The following is a 21,739-nucleotide window of genomic DNA, read 5'->3' on the forward strand; positions in this document are numbered from 1 at the left end:
CACTTAACTCTATGCCACTCCACTCTACATGACTCCCCTCTACAACACTCCACTATATTAATCAATCAACCAAGGGCTTGTAAAGCGCAGCTACTCACCTGTGAGGGTCAAAAGGCGCTGAGGGAAAGGGCCTGCTGGTCGGACTGGCTGGAGGATCATTCGAAGAGCCAGGGCTTGAGGTCTTTCCTGAATTGGGTCAGCGACGCCGATTGCCTGAGGTTCAGTTGCAGTGTGTTCCAGGTCTTGGTAGCGAGGTAAGAGAATGACCTTCTTCCAGGTCTGGTCTTCTGGGTCCTGAGAATGGAGTTGAGGGCAAGTTGGGAGGATTAGAGTTGTCTGGTGAGTACGTGGAATGTGAGGCAGTGGTTCAGGTACGCTGGTCCTTCGTTGTGTAGGGCTTTGTAGGAGTGAGTGAGGAGTTTGAGGGTGACTCTCTTGTTAACTGGGACCCAGTGGAGTTGTTGGAGGTGTTGCATGATGTGGCTGCGGCAGGGGATGTTGAGCACCAGTCTGGCAGTGGTGTTTTGGTTATTCTGTAGTTACTTGAGCTGTTTCTGGATGATACCAGCGTAGATTGCATTGCCATGGTCAAGTCTGCTGGTGATGAGTGTGTGGGTGACTGTCCTTCTGGATTCTGTGGGGATCCATCTGAAAGTCTTTTGGCACAGGTGAAGTGTGTGGTATCAGGCTGAGAGGACTGCGTTGATTTTGCAGTTCATTGTGAACAAGGAGTCCAGTATGATACTTGCGTGGTCCGTCAGGGTGGGGATATCCCAGAGCAGATGGCCACCAGGAGTCTTCCCAGGGTTACGGGGTGGGCCCCAGGATGAGTACTTCTCTCTTGTCTGAGTTGAGCTTGAGGCAGCTGTCTTTCATTCATGTATCCAAGGCCTCCATTTCGCTTTGAAAGTTGGTTCTGGCTGTTGCGGGTTCATTGGTGAAGGAGAGCATCAGCTGGTGTCGTCGGTGTAGGAGATGATGTTGCGTCCCTGGCTTCTGACGATGGCTGCGAGGGGGACATGTAGACGATGAAGAGGGTGGGGCTCAGCGACAAACACAGGGGTACTCCACAGCTGATCTCCGAGGGTTCTGAAAGGAATGGTGGTAGTCTGACTCGCTGGGTCCAGTCGGTGAGGAAGGAGTGGATCTAGCCCAGAGTCTTGGTTGGATGCTGGTGTTATGGAGTCTGGTGGTTAGGGTGCGGTGGGAGACTGTGTCAGAAACGTTCGAGAGGTCTAGTAGGATGAGGGCTGTGGTCTTGCCTCGGGCGAGGAGGGAACGGATGTTGTCTGTGGCAGCGAGCAGTGCAGTCTCTGTGCTGTGGTTGCTTCAGAAGACGGATTGGGAGGTGTCCAGGTCATGGTTCACTTCAATGAACTTGGAGATATGATGGCCTTCTCTATGACCTTGGCTGGGAAGGGGAGGAGGGGGATCGGTCTACAGTTCTTGAGGTCTGCCAGGTCTGTGGATGGCTTCTTCAGCAGGGGGTTGATCTTCACATGTTTCTAGTCATCAGGGAAGGTGGCAGTTTCGATGGTGCAGCGAAGCTGGGGGGTGATGGCGGCTGCTGCTCTGTGGAAGATCTGGTACGGGCATGGGTCCATTGGGGCTTCTGAGTGGATGGTCTTGAGTGTTCCACTGTAGTGAGCGGGGTCCAGCAAAGCACGGTATGTTGGGAGGCGGTGTGGTTGTGTGCGGTGATGAAGGCGGGAGTGGCAGCAGTGTCTAGGGTGCTGAAGCTGTCGTAGACCCTCCTGATCTTGTGGTAGAAGAAGGTGCCAAGTTTGTTGCAGAGATCTTGGGGCGGGGGCATGTATGGTCTCACTGTTGTGCCTGACTAACTCCTTGACGATGGCGAAAAGTTCTTTGCTGTTGTGTGCATTCGCATTGATTCTGTCTTGGAGGGCCATATTCTCAGTGGTTTGCACTCTATACAACACCACTGTATGCTGCTCCACTGAACATCACTTCACTCTGTGCCACTGTACGCCACTCCACTCTACTTTGTACCACTAGACTTTACGCCACTCAAATCCACACTAAACCCCTCTACGCCACTCCACTTTACGATATGCCACTCTACGCTACTCTACTCTATGTCATTATATTGTACGCCACTCTACTCTACTGCAAGCTACTACAAGCCACTCCAATCTTGCAAATCTACTCTACGGCACACTACTCCAAGCTATGACACTCCTCTTTACAACACTCCACTCTAAGCCACATAACTTTGCGCCACTCCGCGCTATTTCAGTTTCTGCCACTCCACTGTGCACCACTCTACTCAATGCCATTTAGCTCTACACCACTCCATTTTACAATATTACACAAGTTCACTCTATGCCACTCTATATTATTCCACTCTATGCCACTTGAGTGTATGATACTCCACTCTGAGCTTTTCCACTCTATGCCACTATTCTGTACACCTCTCCACTCAACATCGCTCTACGCCACTCTATACTATGATATTCAACTTTACAACAATCCACTATTCGTCACTCTATTGTAGGCCACTCAACACAACTGCATTCTTTGCCACTTCACTCTATGCCAGTTTACTCTACACTATTCTACTCTATACTACTCCGTTCTATGCCACTCTACTGTATCCTACTACACTCTATGTCACTACATTTTACACCAGTCTACTCTAAGTTATAGCATTCAACAACATTCCACGCTCTTAAACTCTATGCCACTCCACTGATACGCATCATGTTTTCTGTTGCATTCGTGGAATTAAGCAGATTAATACAAGGCATGCTGTATTGGGGTATGCACTGGAACCCACTCTCCGCCCATATTTGTAATTGGCTTGTGTCATTGTCTTTCATAAATGTTGGCTTCTGATTTGTAAGTAGGCTTGTTAGTGCCTCCTTGGTACCGCCTTGTCTACATTTGTTACCTCCCATAACGACTGGACCTTTTACTTTGCTTTTTACACAGACTGCGTGGGTGAGCACTATTTTGTTTATTGACTATGGGGACAAACAATGATGGCTCCTTTTTTGTATTTGCAGCGCGCCTACCGCTTTTTGTATAGATCGCTATGCCACTCTAACTTTAAAACAGCTGCCCCCTACCCCCCACATCACTCATGGCCCAATGGCGAAGCATTTTTTTGTATTATTACTTTTTAGAAGAACGATGCGTCTGCTTCACGGACACTGCACGTTCTTTCACCTTTATTAAATCTTTTTAATTGCATACTCAGTTTCATTTTTTATTAACTATAATGTTGAGCGCGGCGCCCGCTTCAGGGATACCTCGCTGTTTATTTTTTGGGGTTGAAACTTTATTGGTGACCGCGGGGCCCGCTTCACAGACACCGCGCTCTATAATACAATAAGTATTGCTTATGCTAAAGTTTGACCTGTTTGTGTTGTAAATGACAATGCCTTTTAATATTATAAAAGGCGTTGCCATTTACAATGCCAATAGCTCAAATTCTCGCTATTGCATTGTAAATGCTTGGTTTACATTGCTTTGAAGTCAACCGTGGTGATCAGTGCGTGTTACAAACATGCAGTGATCCTAGTTTTCATTAATCCAGACATGTAGTGCGATTAGCTTTAAAGAAACAGGGCGTGTGTTTCTCAATCTTGTGGGAAAGAAGTAAACAGTCTACTTTTTGAGGGAGTTCAGCCACTGAAGGTATCAGAAAACGAAATGCAAGTAAAGTCCCAAGCAATCTAACCAAAAACGGAGACTTTCAAGTCCTTATTCGCCTGCAACACCTTCAGTACTCATTTTTATGTTGAGCATTCAACACCTCTTGTATATACTTTAGTATATACTAATATGTGTATGTACTTTGTGGCCTCTGGAGATCAGCCCTAGCAATTGCCTGCTTACGCTTAGGGACTTTTTCTGTTCAACTGCCTCTATTTAACTGTCTTGATAGAAAACGACCAGTAAAGGTCAGTAAAGTACCAGAATTGCTTTCTGCTTGTTCGACTGCCTCTATCTAACTGTCTTGATAGACAATGACTAGTAGAGGTCAGTAAAATACCAGTATTACTTTCTGCTGAGGGATTTTTGTATTTTTTTAGTTTTTTGGCAACTGCATTTATTTAACTTTCTTGATAGAAAACGATCAGCAGAGGTCAGTAAAATACCAGAATCACTTTAGCATTCTCTAGATTCCAGGCCATAGAAATTGTCTTCCAAGAGCACCCATAGACAATAATATTTTTTTCAAATGTTGTATTTTCAGTGATTTGACCACCGAAACAGAGCTTTGGACTATACCATTTCCTGCAGAAAGGGAAAATTTCTCACCATGTGTTGCCAGTGTCACGCCATTTGGTGCTTACTTTCCCTCCATGTTAAAGAACAGTAGATGTTTTAGCACCCAGGCCAATGTGCTGCATAGATTAATACATTTAAGGTCCCAAAGGCGAGACCGATTGCATTTCAAATGCTTGTTTCTTATGCTGCCCCAGAATTCTTTGTAATGCAGGTTTAGATTTTTTTTTCATGAAAACTCGACAGTTGATGGTGGAAGCATTTACAAGGGTATACTACTTCAACTGAAGTTTTCATTTCTCATGCTACTACCAAATAGAATTCTAATCCGATGTTGTTGCAGACCATTTAGGTATTTAACACAGCAGCACATGCAGCTCCTATACTCCAAGAACATATAAAAACACAGGATCCAAAGGTTTCTTTTATACATCTGCTCTTTGATCTTTGTCAATGTTTAACTCATGAGCATTCTGCTGTATTTGTCAACTCTATGCCATGTGTAATGTCCTGCGGGACACATTCTAGTGTTCCGCAGGAAGCTGTAACCCCAGCCACTCCCTCGAGGGCTGGACACACTGCACCCCCACACCCATCCATCACGAGTGCCACGAGTGACGTGACCCTGTCAATTAAAGGGCCCGGATGCACGTGCTCGCGGCTAGTTATCACACTAACTCTCATGGTGTCAGTGTCCATCATTTACATGATGTGGGCTTAAGGCCCAACATCACACCATGGAAGGCATGCCGTGGTGAGGGAGAGAAAAAGGCAATTACTTGGTTGCTAGAGGGTGCAGAGAATATAAAATATTAAAAAGCATTTGCAATTCAATAGGTCTCCCATTTACGCGAGTTTGAGCTATTGGCATTGTAAATGACAATGGGGCATAGGTAGGTAAAATAGTTTTTGCGATTCGGGCAATGCGATTTTTCCGTGAATCTCATTTTCTGAGTCGCAAATCGCGATGTAGGTAAATAATCTCAAAAAAATAGCGATTTCCAAAAATTCGCAGATTAAAAAAACAATTACTCAAATAGCGATTCCTTAATAGCGAATTTGCTAATAAGGAATCGCAATTACGGAAAACAGCAATTCAGGTGCAGAATGATGACATCACAGGCAGGAAGTGTGACTGCCCATGATGCACCTGATTGCCAGCACCTGTGTCTGAGTCAGAAGCTGCCTGAGAGACTGTGAGGAGGGAGGGTGTTTTTCACTCAGCAGTTGCAGGAAGGAGAAATGAATGGAGTCTCAGGGGAGTGAGAAGCAGCCAGAGGAACCCACAAGGAAAAGAGAACAAAAGTTTAGTGAGAGGGAGCTTGAGGTGCTCACAGAGGAAGTTGTGAGGCAACATGACCTCCTCTTTGGAAAGAACTCACTCCGTGTTCCAGAGGCAAGGAAAAGGAGAATCTGGAATGAGATCCAGGAGAAAGTGAACGCGATTGGCGTAACCCACCACACAATTGAAGATTTACGCAAGCGGTGGTACGACATGCGACAAAGGTCCAAGGAGAGGGTGGCCACCAGATTAGCTGAGGCAAAACTGACTGGCGGTGGGACCTCAACAGCACCAGAGCTGATGTCCCTGGAGGAGTTGGTGGAGGGCACACTTATGCCTGAGGCTGTAACTGGCTTGGCTGACCTGGACAGCTCCGAAAATACGGACACCAGACAATGTAAGATACATGCCAATATCCCCAAAACATACCCATCCCACTTACAGCCCCAAACACCCATGCCTGAGTACAACTCCAGTACATAATAGGGATTCAACCCATGCACATACCGAATGCAGAGAGCCGCGGGCAGGGACCGAACTGCACTTCTCAGCCTTCTGCAATCTTACAGAAGAATATTGTTCTGCGAGTATTGAAACTCTTGTCTTTGGAATTTTGACAATATGGAAACAGTTGTATTATATGCTGCATTTGTGTAAATAGCCTTGGGAAAGCCCCGGCGCAACTCGCCAATAGGGGGCGAAACACGTGTCGGCTGTCATGTTTCACAACATAACAATAAAGATGTCACACTGCAACTTGAAGTAGTCGTGTCCCCTATATGAGAATCTGAAAGAACGGGTATTCATCCCAATAAGCACAATACTGACTTTTCAAGGAGTACACACTCCCCTTTTCTCAAACTCGCTTTTCCTCACGAAGCTCAAGGCAGGAGGAGCAGGGCGCAGCAAGACACACGCAACCTGCGCCACCCAAACAACGCAACATTGTCTCACCACTGCCACTGATGGAGGCAGAGTCCACAGATGCAGATGAGGAGTCACAGCCAGGTCCAAGTCAAGTACCAAGGCAGAACACACCAATAGCAGTGTTGCAAGACACAGGGCACGGGCCACCACCAGCAATGCCCCATCCAAAACAGACGCAGTGTTTGCGGGCCTGGAGGGCAGCATTTTAAGAGCACAGCGCCTGCAAGGTAAAGGCATTCGATCAATCCAGCGCCAACTTGCCACACACAACCATCATATGTCTGAGTTGCGGCTCAGTGTGAATACCATGACTGGAGCATTGGAAGCACTTTGTAGGGAGATCAGGAGAGACAGGCTGGCCAGGCGCAGGGAGAAACACCGCCTACACACCTGGATGGACCTCCAAACTATGGCTATTAACCGCCAGTCCACCGCCATATCCCTGCTAGCTAGGAGATGTGTGAGCATGCAGCATGAAATGGCACACTGCTGCCAGGATGTGAATAGGGGCCTGGTGCAGGTCACACATGCGGTTGACCACATGCACGCTGTAGCCACAGGTGGCATAGGAACCCTAGGCAGCTTGGACACTGATGAACAGTCAAGCAGGAGCAGCATAACTCCTCCACTTCCTTCAGAAAGACGCAGGAGTGGACGTCAGGGTAGAGCAGGGAAAGACACCAGTGAGGCGAGTGCGCAGGCCGAATGAGGGACAACAGGGCGTGGACGCAGGAGAGGAAGGGACAGCATTTACTCATGGCAATGTGTCAGGCAACACATGCCATATGGACCAAGTGATTCTTGAAAATTATAGCACTGTGACCTCAACATGTGCAACTAGCAACATTTCAGTCATGCTGTGTGACAGGTTTAATCCTGTTGTTAACGAAATAAACATTTTATTTGAGAATCATTATTTGGCATTGTATCCTCATTCCTCACCTAAAAGTAGTTTTGTGTGATGTCATCACGCCTTAGGCATCCGGCAACCGCCCCTGCACCACCTGCACATCTGCATTGTGGAGCTGGATCCTCCTCATCTGATGTGTCTGCATCTGTCAGATCCACTAGGGTGCCCTTCTTGGTAGCAATGTTTTGTAGAATTGCGCAGGCCACCACGATTTTGCAACAGGTCCCAGGGCTGTACTGTAGGGCACCTCACTCTTATGGAGGCACAGGAAACAGCTTTTAAGGATTCCCAGGGTCCTCTCAATGGTGCATCTTGTGGCTCTAAGGGTACTGTTGTACCTCTGCTCTGCTGCTGTGGCTGGATTGAGCTACGGTGTGAGGATGTAGTCACGCACAGCATACGCACTATCACCTGCAGGGCGAAAGTAGGTGGATGTTAAGTACTGTCCTGCCAGTTCATACCTTTCCTTTTTGCCATGCAATTACCTAGCAGGTAGCCCTCTCCAAGCTCGCCATTTGTGAGTCTGCGATGTAAACCACAGTGGCGAAAAATGAAGGAACCGTGTGTGCTTCCTGGGAATTTTGCAACAATATCTGTGATGACATGTTTAGCATTGCACACTACCTGGATGTTCAGGGAATGATAGGATTTTCTGTTTCTAAAAACATACTTATTCTGTGATGGGGTGACAGTGCGACATGGGTCCCGTCTACGCAGTCAATCACGTGGGGAATTTGGGCTATTTGGTAAAAATCTAGCTTGGTCTCGTCTAGTGCCTGCTGTGTGTTTGGGAATTTTATGTGGTGATGCATCCTTGAACCATAGCATCTAGGAAAGCATGGAAAAAGCGCGAAAGTGCACTCTGTGAGACCCCTCCTGCTGCGGCTATTACCCCCTGGAAAATCCCTGATGCTAGGAGGTGCAGTGAGCACAAAACCTGTATGTGGGTGGCAATGGTGTGTGCCCTGTGTGTGGGGTGTTCACGTATGGGTGTCAGCTCCTCTAGCAAGTCCAGGATACTGTCTGGGTGCAGCCTGTAGTGCACATGAATGTCCTTCGGGGTCCGCTGGAAAAGGGTAATGCGTGCTCTGGAGATCCTTTCCTGGCGTCTCCTTCTCTGTGCAGCCTCTCGGATACGCAGCCTCCTGGATATCACATACAGGCCAGCCATTGTAGAAAGCCCCAGTGGCATTATGGGCCTGTTTAAATAGGTTGCACCTGGTTACCACCTGTTTAGAGTTGGTGGTATTTGAGAAGTGCACAATTGCGATTTTCGTTATATCGCAAATTGCGATTTTTTGCTACATTTTAAATTGCGTAGACAGTATCTGCGATTTTTGCAAATACTGATACGCACCATGCGAATTTGCATTTTTAATCGCAGAATCCTTGCCACGCAAAATTGATAATCGCTAAATTTGCGATTCTCATTTTTGGGATCAGCATCGTAACACTGTCTTTTGCGATTGCAAACACCCTGGATTCTGCGAATCGCAGTGTTTGCAATTGCAAAAGACGTACCTACATATGGCCCAATGCCTTTTATTTATGTTTTGGTTTTTAAAACACTAATAAAAGGCATTGTAATTTACAATGCTAATAGCTCAAACTCTTGCAAATTGCTGAAACTATTGCATTGCAAATGCTTGTTATTTGTTAGGCCAGGGGAGATGAAGTGTCCTGTCCTGTCCTCTCTTCGATGGCGTCCGATCGAGGCAAGATCTATCAACAAATCTGCCTGCATCACGCATAAAGCCTTGCACACGTCCTCCCCTCGTTACCTGGAAAACAAACTGAACTTGCCCGGAGAGTCGCGACCCTCGCGCAATGAGGAAAAGCTTCTGCTTGAGTCCCCCGTCTTCAAAAGGGAAAGATCGATGGCACAATCCTTCTCAGGCAATTCAGTGAGAATCTGGACCTCACTTCCCCATTGCTCCGTGCCACCTCCTCTACCCGGATCTTCAAAGCTGATCTCAAATCGCTCCTCTTTCAAAGACACTTTCAGAACTAATCCTGTCATGCAGGCCCCTCTTGGAAGTTCACTCGTAATTTTTTTTTCCCTGTACATTCCTTTCTCATGCGTGCTTTGTTGGATTTTGTGTTTTTGTAACCTTCATTTTTAGTTTGTAGTGTTTTATTGTGTTTCCACTGTTCTCTTGTAATGTAACTGGCTCTAATGTACAGCGCTCTGACACCTTCGGGTATTGTCCGCGCTTTATAAAACTGCACTAAATAAATAAATACAACATAAAATGTATAGAATGGGTTTCAACCTTTACTGGTGAAGCATCAAAGTCGGTGCCGGTGATCCGTCAGTATTTCTGTACTGCCACTTTTATTTGCAAATTAATGATTCCTAAAGTGAAACATTTTCTACAAAACTGTACATGTCAAAGGTCAAAACGTTGACCTAAACAAAAGGAGAGCATCCCGCTCAAAGATGGCCGCCTTACTGCGAGAGGCTGTGAAGTACAGGCCTCTTTCTATGTCGGTGGATAACATGCTGAGGCATTGGTTATGTCTCACGTGATTGAGCAAAAAAATTCGCGCCAGTTCTGAGCAATCTCGCGGAAAAACTCCCTCACTTGAGGATTAGGGAGTGGGTTGCGGCAGCTAAATCAAGACTTTATAAGAGACGGCAACTCTGGAATTTGGAATAACGTGGTGGTAGCTGACGTGCAGCCCTGACTGTATTAGCCTGAACTTTGGTTGTCAGGAGTACCTGTTACGCTTTTCCTTTCAGTGATACTGTTACATCTGTTATTCGCGTACCACCATGCCGGTGGAGCAGCTGCACGCCCCCGCAGGTGAGGCATTGTAGTAGCCAAGTGCGCACACCTCTTCTCATCCTTCAGCCTTAATATGTGGTCGGAGTGTGAGGCGTGTATTTGGTATGCATTCGAAGTTGAGTCGGTGACACGTGTTTTGTAGAAGCACGGGTAGCCACGACTAGCCTGGGGGTAGAGGTGATACTTGGGGGCCCTACGGCGCTTGCTTTGCATTTCCGTCCGTGCCTGCTAATTACGTTCGAATGACACTTACCTTGGTGACTGTGCTTTTAGACATTGTGAAGGGTTGCTCATTGCGTGTACTGTCTCGGTTTATTTAGCAATTTATATTCTAATCTTCAGAAGTGAATGTTTCTTAGATGATCGATTACAATTTTTTTATATATATATCGAACGAACTGTATTTTCGCCATTAATGTATTAATGCTTTGTTTCTAAGATGGTTGACGAAGGTAGAGGAAAGAGAAGTGGGCGTGTTTTAAAAACGTAACCAAGGGTCCAAGAAACGTGGGCTATGGTTAAGGGCGTGGTTTAAAGAACTTGCATTAAAAAAAGAAAAAAGCTTGCCAGAAGGCCAGTATTTGTTATTGCATCTTGTCAGATCACACAGACCAAAGAACATATACCTGAAACAATACAGACTTTTTGGCTTTTCTAGTGCTTGTTGGCAGTGTCTTATAAATGAATAAAAACAATCATTTTGTTATGAAAAACTAGAATTGAGCTTTTTAAAGCCATGCACACACAATACTGCTATTTAAACATTGTAAAGTTCTGTGGGACGGGTAGCAGTCTATAGTTAAAGTTCAAGAATTTATATAGCGCACTACTCACCCAGAGGGTCTCAAGGCGCTTGGGGAGGGGGTTCATTATTTATCGAATAGCCAGGTTTTAAGTTCTTTTCTGAAGGAGATGTGGTTCTGTGTAAGGCGGAGGTGAGTGGGTAGTGAGTTCCAGGTCTTGGCCGCCAAGTAGGAGAAGGATCTACCTCCCATGGTGGATCTTTGGATACACGGAACTGTGGCGAAGCCTTGATTGGAGGATCTTAGTTGGCGGGTGGGTGTGTAGAAGGATAGTCGAGTGTTGAGGCCTTCGGGCCCTAGTTTGTAGAAGGCCTTGTGGGTGAGGAGACGGAACGTTATTCTCTTGTTGACGGGAAGCCAGTGGAGGTCTTTCAGGTGGCCGGTAATGTGATCTTGGCGTGGGATGTCCAAAATGAGTCTCGCTGATGCGTTTTGGATGCGTTGGAGTTTTTTCTGTAATTCCGGCGTAGAGGGTGTTTCCGTAGTCTAGTCGACTCGTAACCAGTGCGTGGGTGACAGTCTTTCTTGTCTCGGCGGGGATCCAATGGAAGATTTTTTTGAGCATACGAAGTATGTTGAAGCAGGAGGATGAGACAGCGTTGACTTGTTTGGTCATCGAGAGTGAGGAGTCTAGGATGAAGCCAAGGTTACGTGCGTGGTCTGTGGGTATGGGTGCTGGGCCCAGATCCGAAGGCCACCATGAGTCATCCCAGGCAGAGGGGGATGAGCACTTCCGTTTTGTCTGAGTTAAGTTTAAGGCAGCTGTTTTTCATCCATACGGCTACTTCTTTCATGCCTTCGTGAAGATTGGTTTTGGCGGTGCTGGGGTCTTTGGTGAGGGAAAGGATCAGCTGGGTGTCAGCGTAGGAGATGATGTTAAGGTTGTGATGCGCGATGGATGCGAGTGGACTCATGTAAACGTTGAAGAGGGTGGGACTGAGTGATGATCCTTGTGGTACACCGCAAACGACTTTGGTGGCCGCTGATTTGAATGGGGGAAGTCGGACTCTCTGAGTTCTCCCAGCTAGGAACGAGATGATCCAGTCCAAGGCTTTTCCTTTTATGCCGATGTTGCTGAGGCGTTGTATGAGTGTGCTGTGACAGACAGTGTCGAAGGCGGCGGAGAGGTCGAGTAGAATGAGGGCCACTGTTTCTCCATTGTCCAGTAGTGTTCGGATGTCGTCTGTTGCTGCGATGAGGGCGGTTTCGGTGCTGTGTTTGGCTCGAAAGCCGGACTGTGAGGGGTCGAGGGAGTTGTTGGATTCGAGGAAGGCGGCGAGTTGGCTATTGACGGCTCTCTCAATAACTGTGGCCGGGAATGGGAGGAGGGATATGGGGCGGTAGTTTTTAAGTTCAGAGGGGTCTGCTGTGGGTTTCTTTAGGAGGGCGCTCACTTCGGCATGTTTCCAGCTTTCTGGGAAGGAAGCAGAGATGAAGGAGCAGTTGATGACATCACAGAGATGAGGTGCGATGATGGAGTCTGCTTTGTTGAAGATGTGGTGGGGACATGGGTCGGTTGGCGAGCTAGAGTGGATGGAATTCATTAGGCGGATGGTGTCTTCAGTGGTGATTGGGTTCCAGGCGCTGAGGTTGTTAGAGGGCGGTTTAGGTTCTGAGGGGGGTGGAGAGGATTGTTCGTTGGAACGGTTTTCGAAGCTGTTATGTATGTCTGCAATTTTGTTGTAGAAGGAGGATAACGAATCGCAGAGGTCTTGGGAGGGAGTGGTGATGTTTGAGGCTGCGGTGGGGTTGGTGAATTCTTTAACAATGTTGAATAGTTCCTTGCTGTTATGGGCGTTGTTGTCGAGTCGATTCTTGAATGCTAATTTCTTGGTGGATCGAATCAGCTGGTGGTGTTTGCGGGTGGCTGCCTTGAAGGTGGACATGTTGTCGGTGGTCGGGTTTTTTCTCCATGTTTTCTCGAGTACGGCATAGCTTTTTGGATTTCTTAAGGTCATCGTTGAACCAGGGGGCCTTTTTGCTGTCTTGTTTGGTGTGATGGTTTTTCAAGGGTGCTAATTCGTCAGCGCTGTGAGTGATCCATTGTTTGAATTTGATGGCAGCTTGGTTTGGGTCCGATGAGAGGGCGGGTGGGTTTTGGTTGAGCGATGTGAGGAGTTCCATTTTCTTCGGGGGATAGGTTGTGGGGGGTTGTGGGCCGATGTGGTTTTGTAGCTGAAGTGAACACAACTGTGGTCCGTCCAGTGGAGAGCTGTGGTGCGATCGATGGAGATGTGTTTTCTGGAGGTGAAGATTGGGTCGAGCGTATGTCCGGCTACATGGGTGGGGGTGTCAACAAGTTGTTTAAAGCCGAGATTGGCCAGGTTGTCAAGAAGGGTGGTGGTGTTGCTGTCGTTTTTTCTTTTCCAGGTGGAAGTTGAGGTCTCCTAATAGAATGTAGTTCTCGGAGGCGAGGGCATGTGGACTGATTAAGTCAGTGATGTCTTCGCTGAATTGTTTACGGGTTCCTGGAGGCCTGTGGATGAGGGTGCCTCTGAGTGCTGTCCTAGGGTCGGTGTGGATCTGGAAGTGCAGGTGTTCGGTGGTTGTAAGGTTATCGTCGGAGCTGGTCGTGATTTTGATGGTGTTCTTATGGACGATGGCGGTGCCTCCTCCTGTTTGGACGGTGCGGTCTTTTCGGATGATCTTGTAATTGTCCGGGATGGCTATGGCGATGTCGGGTGTTGATGATGCGTTCATCCATGTTTCAGTAAGGAAGGCGACGTCCGGTGATGTAGTGTCGAGTAGATCCCAGAGTTCGGTGGCGTGTCTGTGGACCAAGCGGGTGTTCAGCAGGATGCACTTCAGGTGGTTAGAGTCGGAGCTGTGTTTGGGGTTAGAGGATGTGGTATGGGTCTTGATGCTGGTAAATTTGCAGGAGTGGCAAGCGAAGGGACCGTGGGTACGTCCCGGGGCAGCTTTGTAGCATTGAGGTGTGCGTCCGGAGTTTAGGGCAAGGAGGGTGGCGGCGTCATACGTTATGCTGGAGGGGTGCGGTTTGTGGGGGCCAGGGGGTCTGGCGCTTGGCGCGGACAGGCGTAGACTGGCTTACCTGTGGCGCGCGACCGCTGCGTGTGAAGGCATCGGTCATATGGGGATAGTGGGAGGGGTGAGGGAGGAGCAGCTGGGAGGCGGTAGCATAGGAGGAGGTCCGGTCAGGGAGGGAAAACAACAACAAAATGGCTGGCTTCAGGCCAAAAGCGAAACTGGATTGGGGCAGTAGCGAAAGTACACGCAATGCACAAGTAATCAACAGATCCTAATTCACCAGTAAACGCTATGCTCAGAGGAGAAATATTGTAAGTGACCATTGCTCAGTGCAGTATGCTTAGAGGTTTAAGGATTGGATGAGCACATAGCATCAACACCTCTAGGATGCAGTGACAGCCACTGTGAGAAACTCTTTACCTTCCTCCGCTTCAGAGCTCTGTTATGACTATGTACACAATACCTAAACTCACCCATCCCTAGAGGTCAGTTTAAAAGCCTGGAAAAGCAAAGTGTTTTAGGCAATGCAAGAAAACATGGACTGCTTTTCTCACCTGTTAATATTTGTTAATTTCTCAATGCTAAAATCACTGCCATCTCGTAAAGGGTTAGTATCTCCTCTATGATGTAAACTAAACTATCTGAAAAAAATATAAAAATGTCAGGCCTCGAAATAGCTAAAAAATGTTACTAGATCTTCAGGTCTAGTGACTGGAATAATCTACTCAACCTAATTATAATGCTCTTGACCCATAACGTGGTTTCAAATTGTGTGATCCTGGGCAAGTATTTTAATTCACTGAGACAACGTTTTCTTCTTTATCACATGAGATCTTCTTCAAATACGTGAGTTTGTAATGTCTGCTGTACAGAACCTCTTGTTTAGTTTTAAGACTAAACTTTTGCTCCATATATAATACAAATCTAGCCACATATAGGATTCACATGACTACTGACTTGCCTCTGGTCATTAACCGCATTGTCCACAGTGCAGGGGCGGAATGTTTCTGAACTCGTGTTTAAACACGGTCACTTTTAATAAATACATAACTAAAGCATAAAGTAGCAGTGCACTGTCATTTGCAAGCAGCAGATTTTATGTTGAAATGCACACGCGGTTTTAGGTTTTAAAACTATACAGTGTACAATATCTGAAATAGAATTTCTGCAAATATTTCTTATTTGCACATCACCAAGTGAAGTGATGTTTTGCTCCTATGTAAACTTTATTTGAATAACCAAATTAATTTCATGATTACTGATATAATTTAAAATTGTGTTTTTCATTTACAAGCTGTTTAAATGTCATGTTAGAAAAAAAACTGACATGTTCAGCCTTTTGTTTTAAACTATTATGGGATAACTCGCTTGACAAAAGGCAATAACTGTAATAAGAGAGAAAAGTAAAAAAATCATTTTCCAGGTACAGATGAGCATCAATTGATAAAAAGACAAACTGACATTTGACCTCTGTCCTTGAACAGACAGCATATGTGTCAAGCAAAAACAAGATTTAAAGGTCTCTTTATTGCTCATTTACTTTCTGAATGAACAGAACACCTGTTTCTTCCCACTCGTCGGAAAGGTAGAGTAAATGCTAAAAATAGCTCTACCTGATAAAATGTCACTTGAAATTACGAGTCATTTTTTTCAAAGCCTAAATGTGTTCTCCATGTAACTATAAATACATAATGTACCTTTCGGTTTTTCATTCTATATTTGCTAGCTATTTACTGAAGATACGCCACTGTTTGTCACATGATAGACAACTGTACTATATGCCTAAATCACAGCCACCTTGAAGGATCTGTTTTGCTGTTGTCCTAGTATTCCTAAATTGCTCTAAATGTGCTAAAGTTACAGGTATAAACATAGAGTGTAGGGACAAGCCAACATTTGTGGTAGATATTATTCTATATGCTTGTCTACCGGATAACCTAAGACAGCAGTAATTTAAATAATCCACACGAAAAAAAGTTTGTATATATATTTCACTCGCAGGTCAACATGACATCACCCTGTGATTTAGTCCCATAAGCTGTAGAGTATTAAGTCATTTTATCCGTACTATTTCTTGCTAAAGCTGTCTTTTGTTGTGAAATTTCAATGAGAAAAGAACCACTCAAACATCTGAAAGGAGAGCTACAAAATGTTAAGTTTTTGTTCTTGCCAATGGGTGGCAACGTTAGATTTCCTGTCCCAGTTGTAAATAATACTATTGTGTTCTGTGATTTGCCTTATATTTTTATTCTGTTTTATCAACAAATAAGACTGCAAGGACACTTCATATAGTATATGCTGTTAATGGTTTCATATTTAAGTGTGTTAGAATAAACTTGTCCTTTCCAAATGCGTTTCTAATTTTCCTGTGAAACTCATTGTTGAAAATTTAGACTTTAATGTGAGTTTTTGGTTGACTGTGTTCTTTGTTATATTTAACAATTGTGCTCAATTTTTTGGGCTCATTCCACTGATTTTGATGTTTATTGGGTATTATCAAGCTCTAAATCTGTCCTTGTATTCTTCTTGTATAGTCATGCCAAGTCCAAGCAAGCTTTATTCGATTAATTAAAATCATAAAAGCAATTCCATCACATGTATAAAAACGACAAATCATGTGTTAAAACAATTCATGAATAAAAACAATTTACATTTAAAAGGAGCATTTATGAGAAAAATTTCATATATTTACATAGGATAGAAGATTTCATCAGTAGAACTAATGGGTAACAATTATTTACATATATCAAAGAACATTTAGCTTCAGTTGTTTGGACTTAATACGTATAGCTGCAACCAAAAAACTTGCAACCCCAAATATTACTCTGATGCTACTCAGGAGCTGTAGGTAGCGGAGAGCGGGACGGACTTGAGTAAACCCTGCTTCTCTCAGAATAGGTAATAAAAACGGTTTCCTACATTCCTCATAATGGCCACAAAACATAATAAAGTGCATCAGTGTCTGTTCGGAGAAATTATCACAGCTACAGGGGGAAGATGGATCTGATTTACCCCATACTGGATAATTCCCCAAGGAATACTGGATAATGAGTCTAAATCTCACAAGGAGGTTACGATGGAAGGGCCGGGTCACAATACTCTAGTAGGGTTCCAGTTTCGGGGTAGTCTGAAGTATGTAATTAGCTCTAACTCCCGGTTTTTGGACCTCTACTTCCTCCCGTTCCATCTCCACCCGTCCCAGAAAATTGTTCTTAATCCACAGAACGTCACCCTTCTTGATGGTGCTTGGGTCAAAGTATAATTCTGGCCTCCCCAGTTTACAAGAGGTGTTTTTAATGTAAGCCAACCATGGGATTTTTTTGACCTTTTCCAGTTCCATACAGTCTTTGAGGATGGGATGATTTTAAACTAATTTCAGGATTCAGCCAGGTCTTGGCCCAGCAGGTTAGAGGCGCCAGCTGTAATTGGTCACTAATATAACCAAGGCACAGCTCTGTATGGACTGAAAGTACAGGGGTTGATTGGGGGACCACTAGTAGGGATCTAAGGAACTTATTTTCTACCACCTGGAGTTTATCTTGTAGATAACCCCATAGGGAAGCTCCATACCTTGCTATTGAGAGGCTTTTTGACTTATAAACTGTCAGCAGTGCTTCTACTGGGCGTGATCCCAATCGTTTCGCAAAGCTCAGTAGAGCAGAGGTAGATCTGGTGACAGCTAGGCCTTTGGCATTTAACTGTGGCCTCCAAGTGCTCCTTTCGTCAAATAAGACGCCCAAGTAAGTAAAAACCGAGACCCTAGAGATTTCTTCACCATTGCATGAGAACTTTCTTATTTTTACATTTTTTGGACGTTTCCCTGCAACCATGACGTGCGATGTTTTTTTTGTTGTTTATCTGCAGATCCAGGGAGGACATAAAAACCCCAAAATCGTCCAACAGTCTCTGGAGCCCTACCCCAGTGCGGGCAAGCAGTACTGCATCATCCGCGTAGAGGAGTACCGGCACCATGTACTCCCCCACATGTGGGACGTCAGGTGTAGACCCCTTCAAGGAGGATTCGAGGGAATTTATATATAAAGTGAAAAGGAGGGGTCCCAAAATGCACCCCTGCCTTACTCCTTGTTTTGATCTAAAAAAGCTAGTGGTTCCACCCTCACGATTGGTTCTAATAGTGGCGCGCAGATCTTGATGCAGGGCCGCTAGATAGTTTACCAAAGGCGGGTCAATCCCTATGTTAATTAAAATCGCCCAGAGCTTGGTGCGATTAACCAAATCAAAGGCAGATGATAAGTCCATAAAGGCCATATATAACAAACCCTCCTTGGCCAAGGTATATTTACTAATTAGCATGTGGAGGTTAAGGCATTGGTCGAGAGTGCCCCTTTTGGCCCTGAACCCATATTGTAATTCAGAAAGGACCCTTCTCTCTTCCAGGGGTTCATCAAGTCTCATCAGAATGACTCTGCCCAAGATTTTGAAGGCAGAGTCAATCAGAGAGGTCGGCCTATAACAGGCAGGGTCAGTTCTTGAGCCTTTTTAAAAAACTGGTATTATAGATGATGTGGCCCAAGATGAAGGGAACCCTGAAGTAATTGTGGAGTTAAAGACGTTTGTAAGGGTCTTGGCCCAAAACTCCAAGGGGGTCCTATAAAGGTCTGCGGGCACACCGTCAGGACCCGGGGCCTTATTTTTCGTCATCTCTACTATAGCCCTTTGTACCTTCACTTCCTTAAAGCGCTAAAGGGGGGCTACTACATTTTCTGTGGGGTCCACCGTTGAAGTATAATCCTCCGCACTGTTATATATTTTGCTGAAGTGGGCGACCCATATTTCATCGGGGATCACAGAGTCCATCACTGAGTTGTTTGTACCAGAAAAATAAGGGTGGTTGATTACAGCCCAGAATTTAGAACTATCTTAAGTACATCAGTTGACATGAGGTTTTCCCATGCCTCATTTTTTATGCATTTTTTACGTTTGGCCGTGGCAAGTTTGTAATTTTTTCTAAGTACAGCCACCAGCTCCCGATTTCTAGGTTTTTGTTTTAATGCATACATGAGTTCTTTATGGGCTTTTGAACACGTCTCATCAAACCACCTTGGTTGGTCTTGTTCATCCCTCTTCTTGTTACACTTTAGATCAAGTCTGACTTGAGCGCAGATAGTAGTGAAAGAATTTATGACCTTTTTCCCACCCGCCAAATTATCTAAGCATATTACCATGTCCTCTTTTACTTTGTGCTCTAACTCCTGCATAAAAGTGTCTGGGACCACCTTGGCCCAATTTAGCGTCCTACCCTGGTCTTTGGGGATGAGTTTATCAGAGTTACATTCCTCGTTTACCCTCTGCTTGTCTGCGTCCTCCCCCTTGTGTAAGGACAGAATCAGTGGGTTATGGTCGCTGAAGGCCGAGGTTACGACCTCACTAGAGGAACACATCTGAATTATGTCAGGGGAGACAAAAATGTAATCAATCAGTCTCTGCCTCTCTACCTATAAAGGTTGGAGCCCTTTCCTCCCCTCCACTTCCCTCAACTTCAAATAAGTTCATGTTTGCAAGGAGTTCTTCCAACAACTCTCCTTGAGGGGAGTGTTCGAAGTGAGTGGAGATTGAGCCAGGAGGGCCTATGTGGTGTTTAGCCAGACAGTCCCAGGCGCAGGGGTGTATGTTAAAATCTCCCATTAGGATTGTATCGAATATAGTATTTTGTGTTGACTTAGGGTGTTCTAAAAAAGAAGCCAGTGTGTACAGGTGTATGTTATGTGTATCTTTCTCTGGCGCATTATAAAAATTCAAAATTAGAATCTTTGGATGGTTAGGACGACTCCATACTATTCCTTGTAAATTAGCTGAAGGAATCTCCAAATTGGTAAATGTCCCCGGGAGTCTAAGTGAGGTTAGGATACATAGACCACCTTTCGGTCTCCCTCCCAGGCCAGGAGTAGCCTTAACTTGAAAACTACAATAACCATCTAAGAAGAAAAGGTCACTTGTGTCCCAGGTCTATTGTAGAGCGATAATCTCATGTTGTGTCACAAAATGTAACCATCTATCATCATTTACTTTCTTATTCAACCCAGCCACATTCCAGCTAATTATTTTATATGACGGGTGGGGATGTAGTTGGTTATTCTGGACAATATTAGTTGTGTTAACATTTTCAGTGGGTAGTTGTCAATCATTTATGTCCTGACTCGATAAGGCAGAAAATCTATTTGTTAGTGTGAGTTCTAAGTTGGATCCTGCACCTATCTTGTTGGTCGTGGCTGTTTTTATTGCCCTCAGGGAGGCCTGTTGAGATTGGTACGAATGACATTTAGTGTTGTTAACATTCAGGGTAGAACAATGAGTCGGGGGAACTATGGGCCAACGTGCAATGGGTTGTAGGAAGGGCGGTGGAGGATTGAAGTAACCCAGAGGAAGTGGCCTAATGCCCTGGCCATCAAGCTCTGAGCCATCCCATGACAAAGTATCCACAATATTTGCTCTATTGAAATTAACAACTACACAATCTCCTGGAATGGTTTTTTCCGTTTCCCCACCCACTCAACCCTTCTAGCCGTAATAATACTCGAGGCAATGTCAATACTCCCACTGCTAAACTGTGAGCACCACCTTTTAGTTCTGTCCAGAAGTTCATTCTCGTTTTCCACGACATCATTTTTTAGAGATGGAATACCAGACAGAATTACCACTAAGGGCGCAGCTTGTGGCGGGAGATGTAATGTGGGTAATTTAGAGGTACGGAAATCAGGAGTGTGAACTTTGGCTGGGGACCTTATTTGTGTAACCACAACGAGTTGGGGATGTCGTTGATCCCCCGGGGTAGAGACCGTCCTCTTTTCTTGATGTCTTAAACAACCAGAGTTAGTCTGCATATCCTCACCCGAGGGGGACTCCGTAACAATATCAAGACTAGGTGCCCTAGTTTGGTTTACACATATGGCACTACCATCATTGGGACCTGAAAGATGAGTCCTTAGTTCCTTCAAGAATTTGTCTGTTTTCGCATTTCTTAACGATATTTGCGACACAAAGATTCAAGGAGTCCACAATGTCCTTGCCAATATTCACTAATACAGGCTCTAGATGAGATTCAATTAGATCCTCCATTTCCAAAATGTTTGTGGGAAGGCCTGAATTAGATGTAGTAGCCACACCCCCTTGGCCCGGTTCAGGGGTTTCTTCCTTTTGGTACCTTTACTTGACATTTTTGGGCTTTCATCGTGTACGTGTGTACTTGTCACCCTCGAGCTAGCTCTCTGGGAAGTGTTTGTAGGAGTCGTGGTGTTCTGGGCACCTTGAAGCGGGTTAACTACAATAATGTCTGGTTCTAGAGGGATGGGGGGTGCAGTACTTGGAATTGACTCAACATTCGGAGTGGGCACTGCATCAGTAAGTAGATCAAGTCCCGATTCCTTCTCTGCGGTGGCAATTTGATTGTTTAAGGCCCCCACAGCGGAAGTTAAATAAGAAATAATAGTCTCCGATTTGCGGGGCACCTTGGCCTTCTTACCTTCCCTTTGTCTAGGATTTAGTTTGCGCTTCCCCATCCTGCAACCAAGGGGGGTGGCCTGGCCTGGCCTGGCCTCCTCTGGCCCCGGATGGCCACAGATAGCCCGCCCTCTGCCCGGGCTCAGCCCGGCGCATCCCGCGCGCGTCCCGCTCCCCCGGAGGTGCTGCTGATGTTTAGGCGCCTCCGGGCGGAAGCAGCAGGCGTGAGGAGGCGGCGCCCCGGTCAGGCAGGGAATGCTGGGAGGTGTAGTCCCGCAGGGCAAGGCTCGTCCCCTCTCGGTGGCCGGGACTCTCTCCGGCGGCAGGG

General features: G+C 45.7%; 1 protein-coding gene across 1 annotated transcript in view; it reads left to right on the forward strand.

Moving 5' to 3' along the window:
- Positions 1 to 9,905: 9,905 nt before the first annotated feature.
- LOC147668706 (lymphoid-specific helicase-like) overlaps positions 9,906 to 21,739 on the forward strand; it is a gene marked incomplete at its 3' end in the record, with an annotated part of 82,801 nt that continues 70,967 nt past the window's right edge. The window contains exon 1 of the mRNA XM_086948493.1: positions 9,906 to 10,180. Coding sequence (XP_086804619.1) covers positions 10,150 to 10,180 — 31 coding nt within the window. The remainder of the gene's footprint in view (positions 10,181 to 21,739) is intronic.

This window comes from Lissotriton vulgaris, unplaced genomic scaffold (assembly GCF_964263255.1).
Source record: "Lissotriton vulgaris unplaced genomic scaffold, aLisVul1.2 SCAFFOLD_5614, whole genome shotgun sequence".
NCBI lineage: Eukaryota > Metazoa > Chordata > Amphibia > Caudata > Salamandridae > Lissotriton > Lissotriton vulgaris.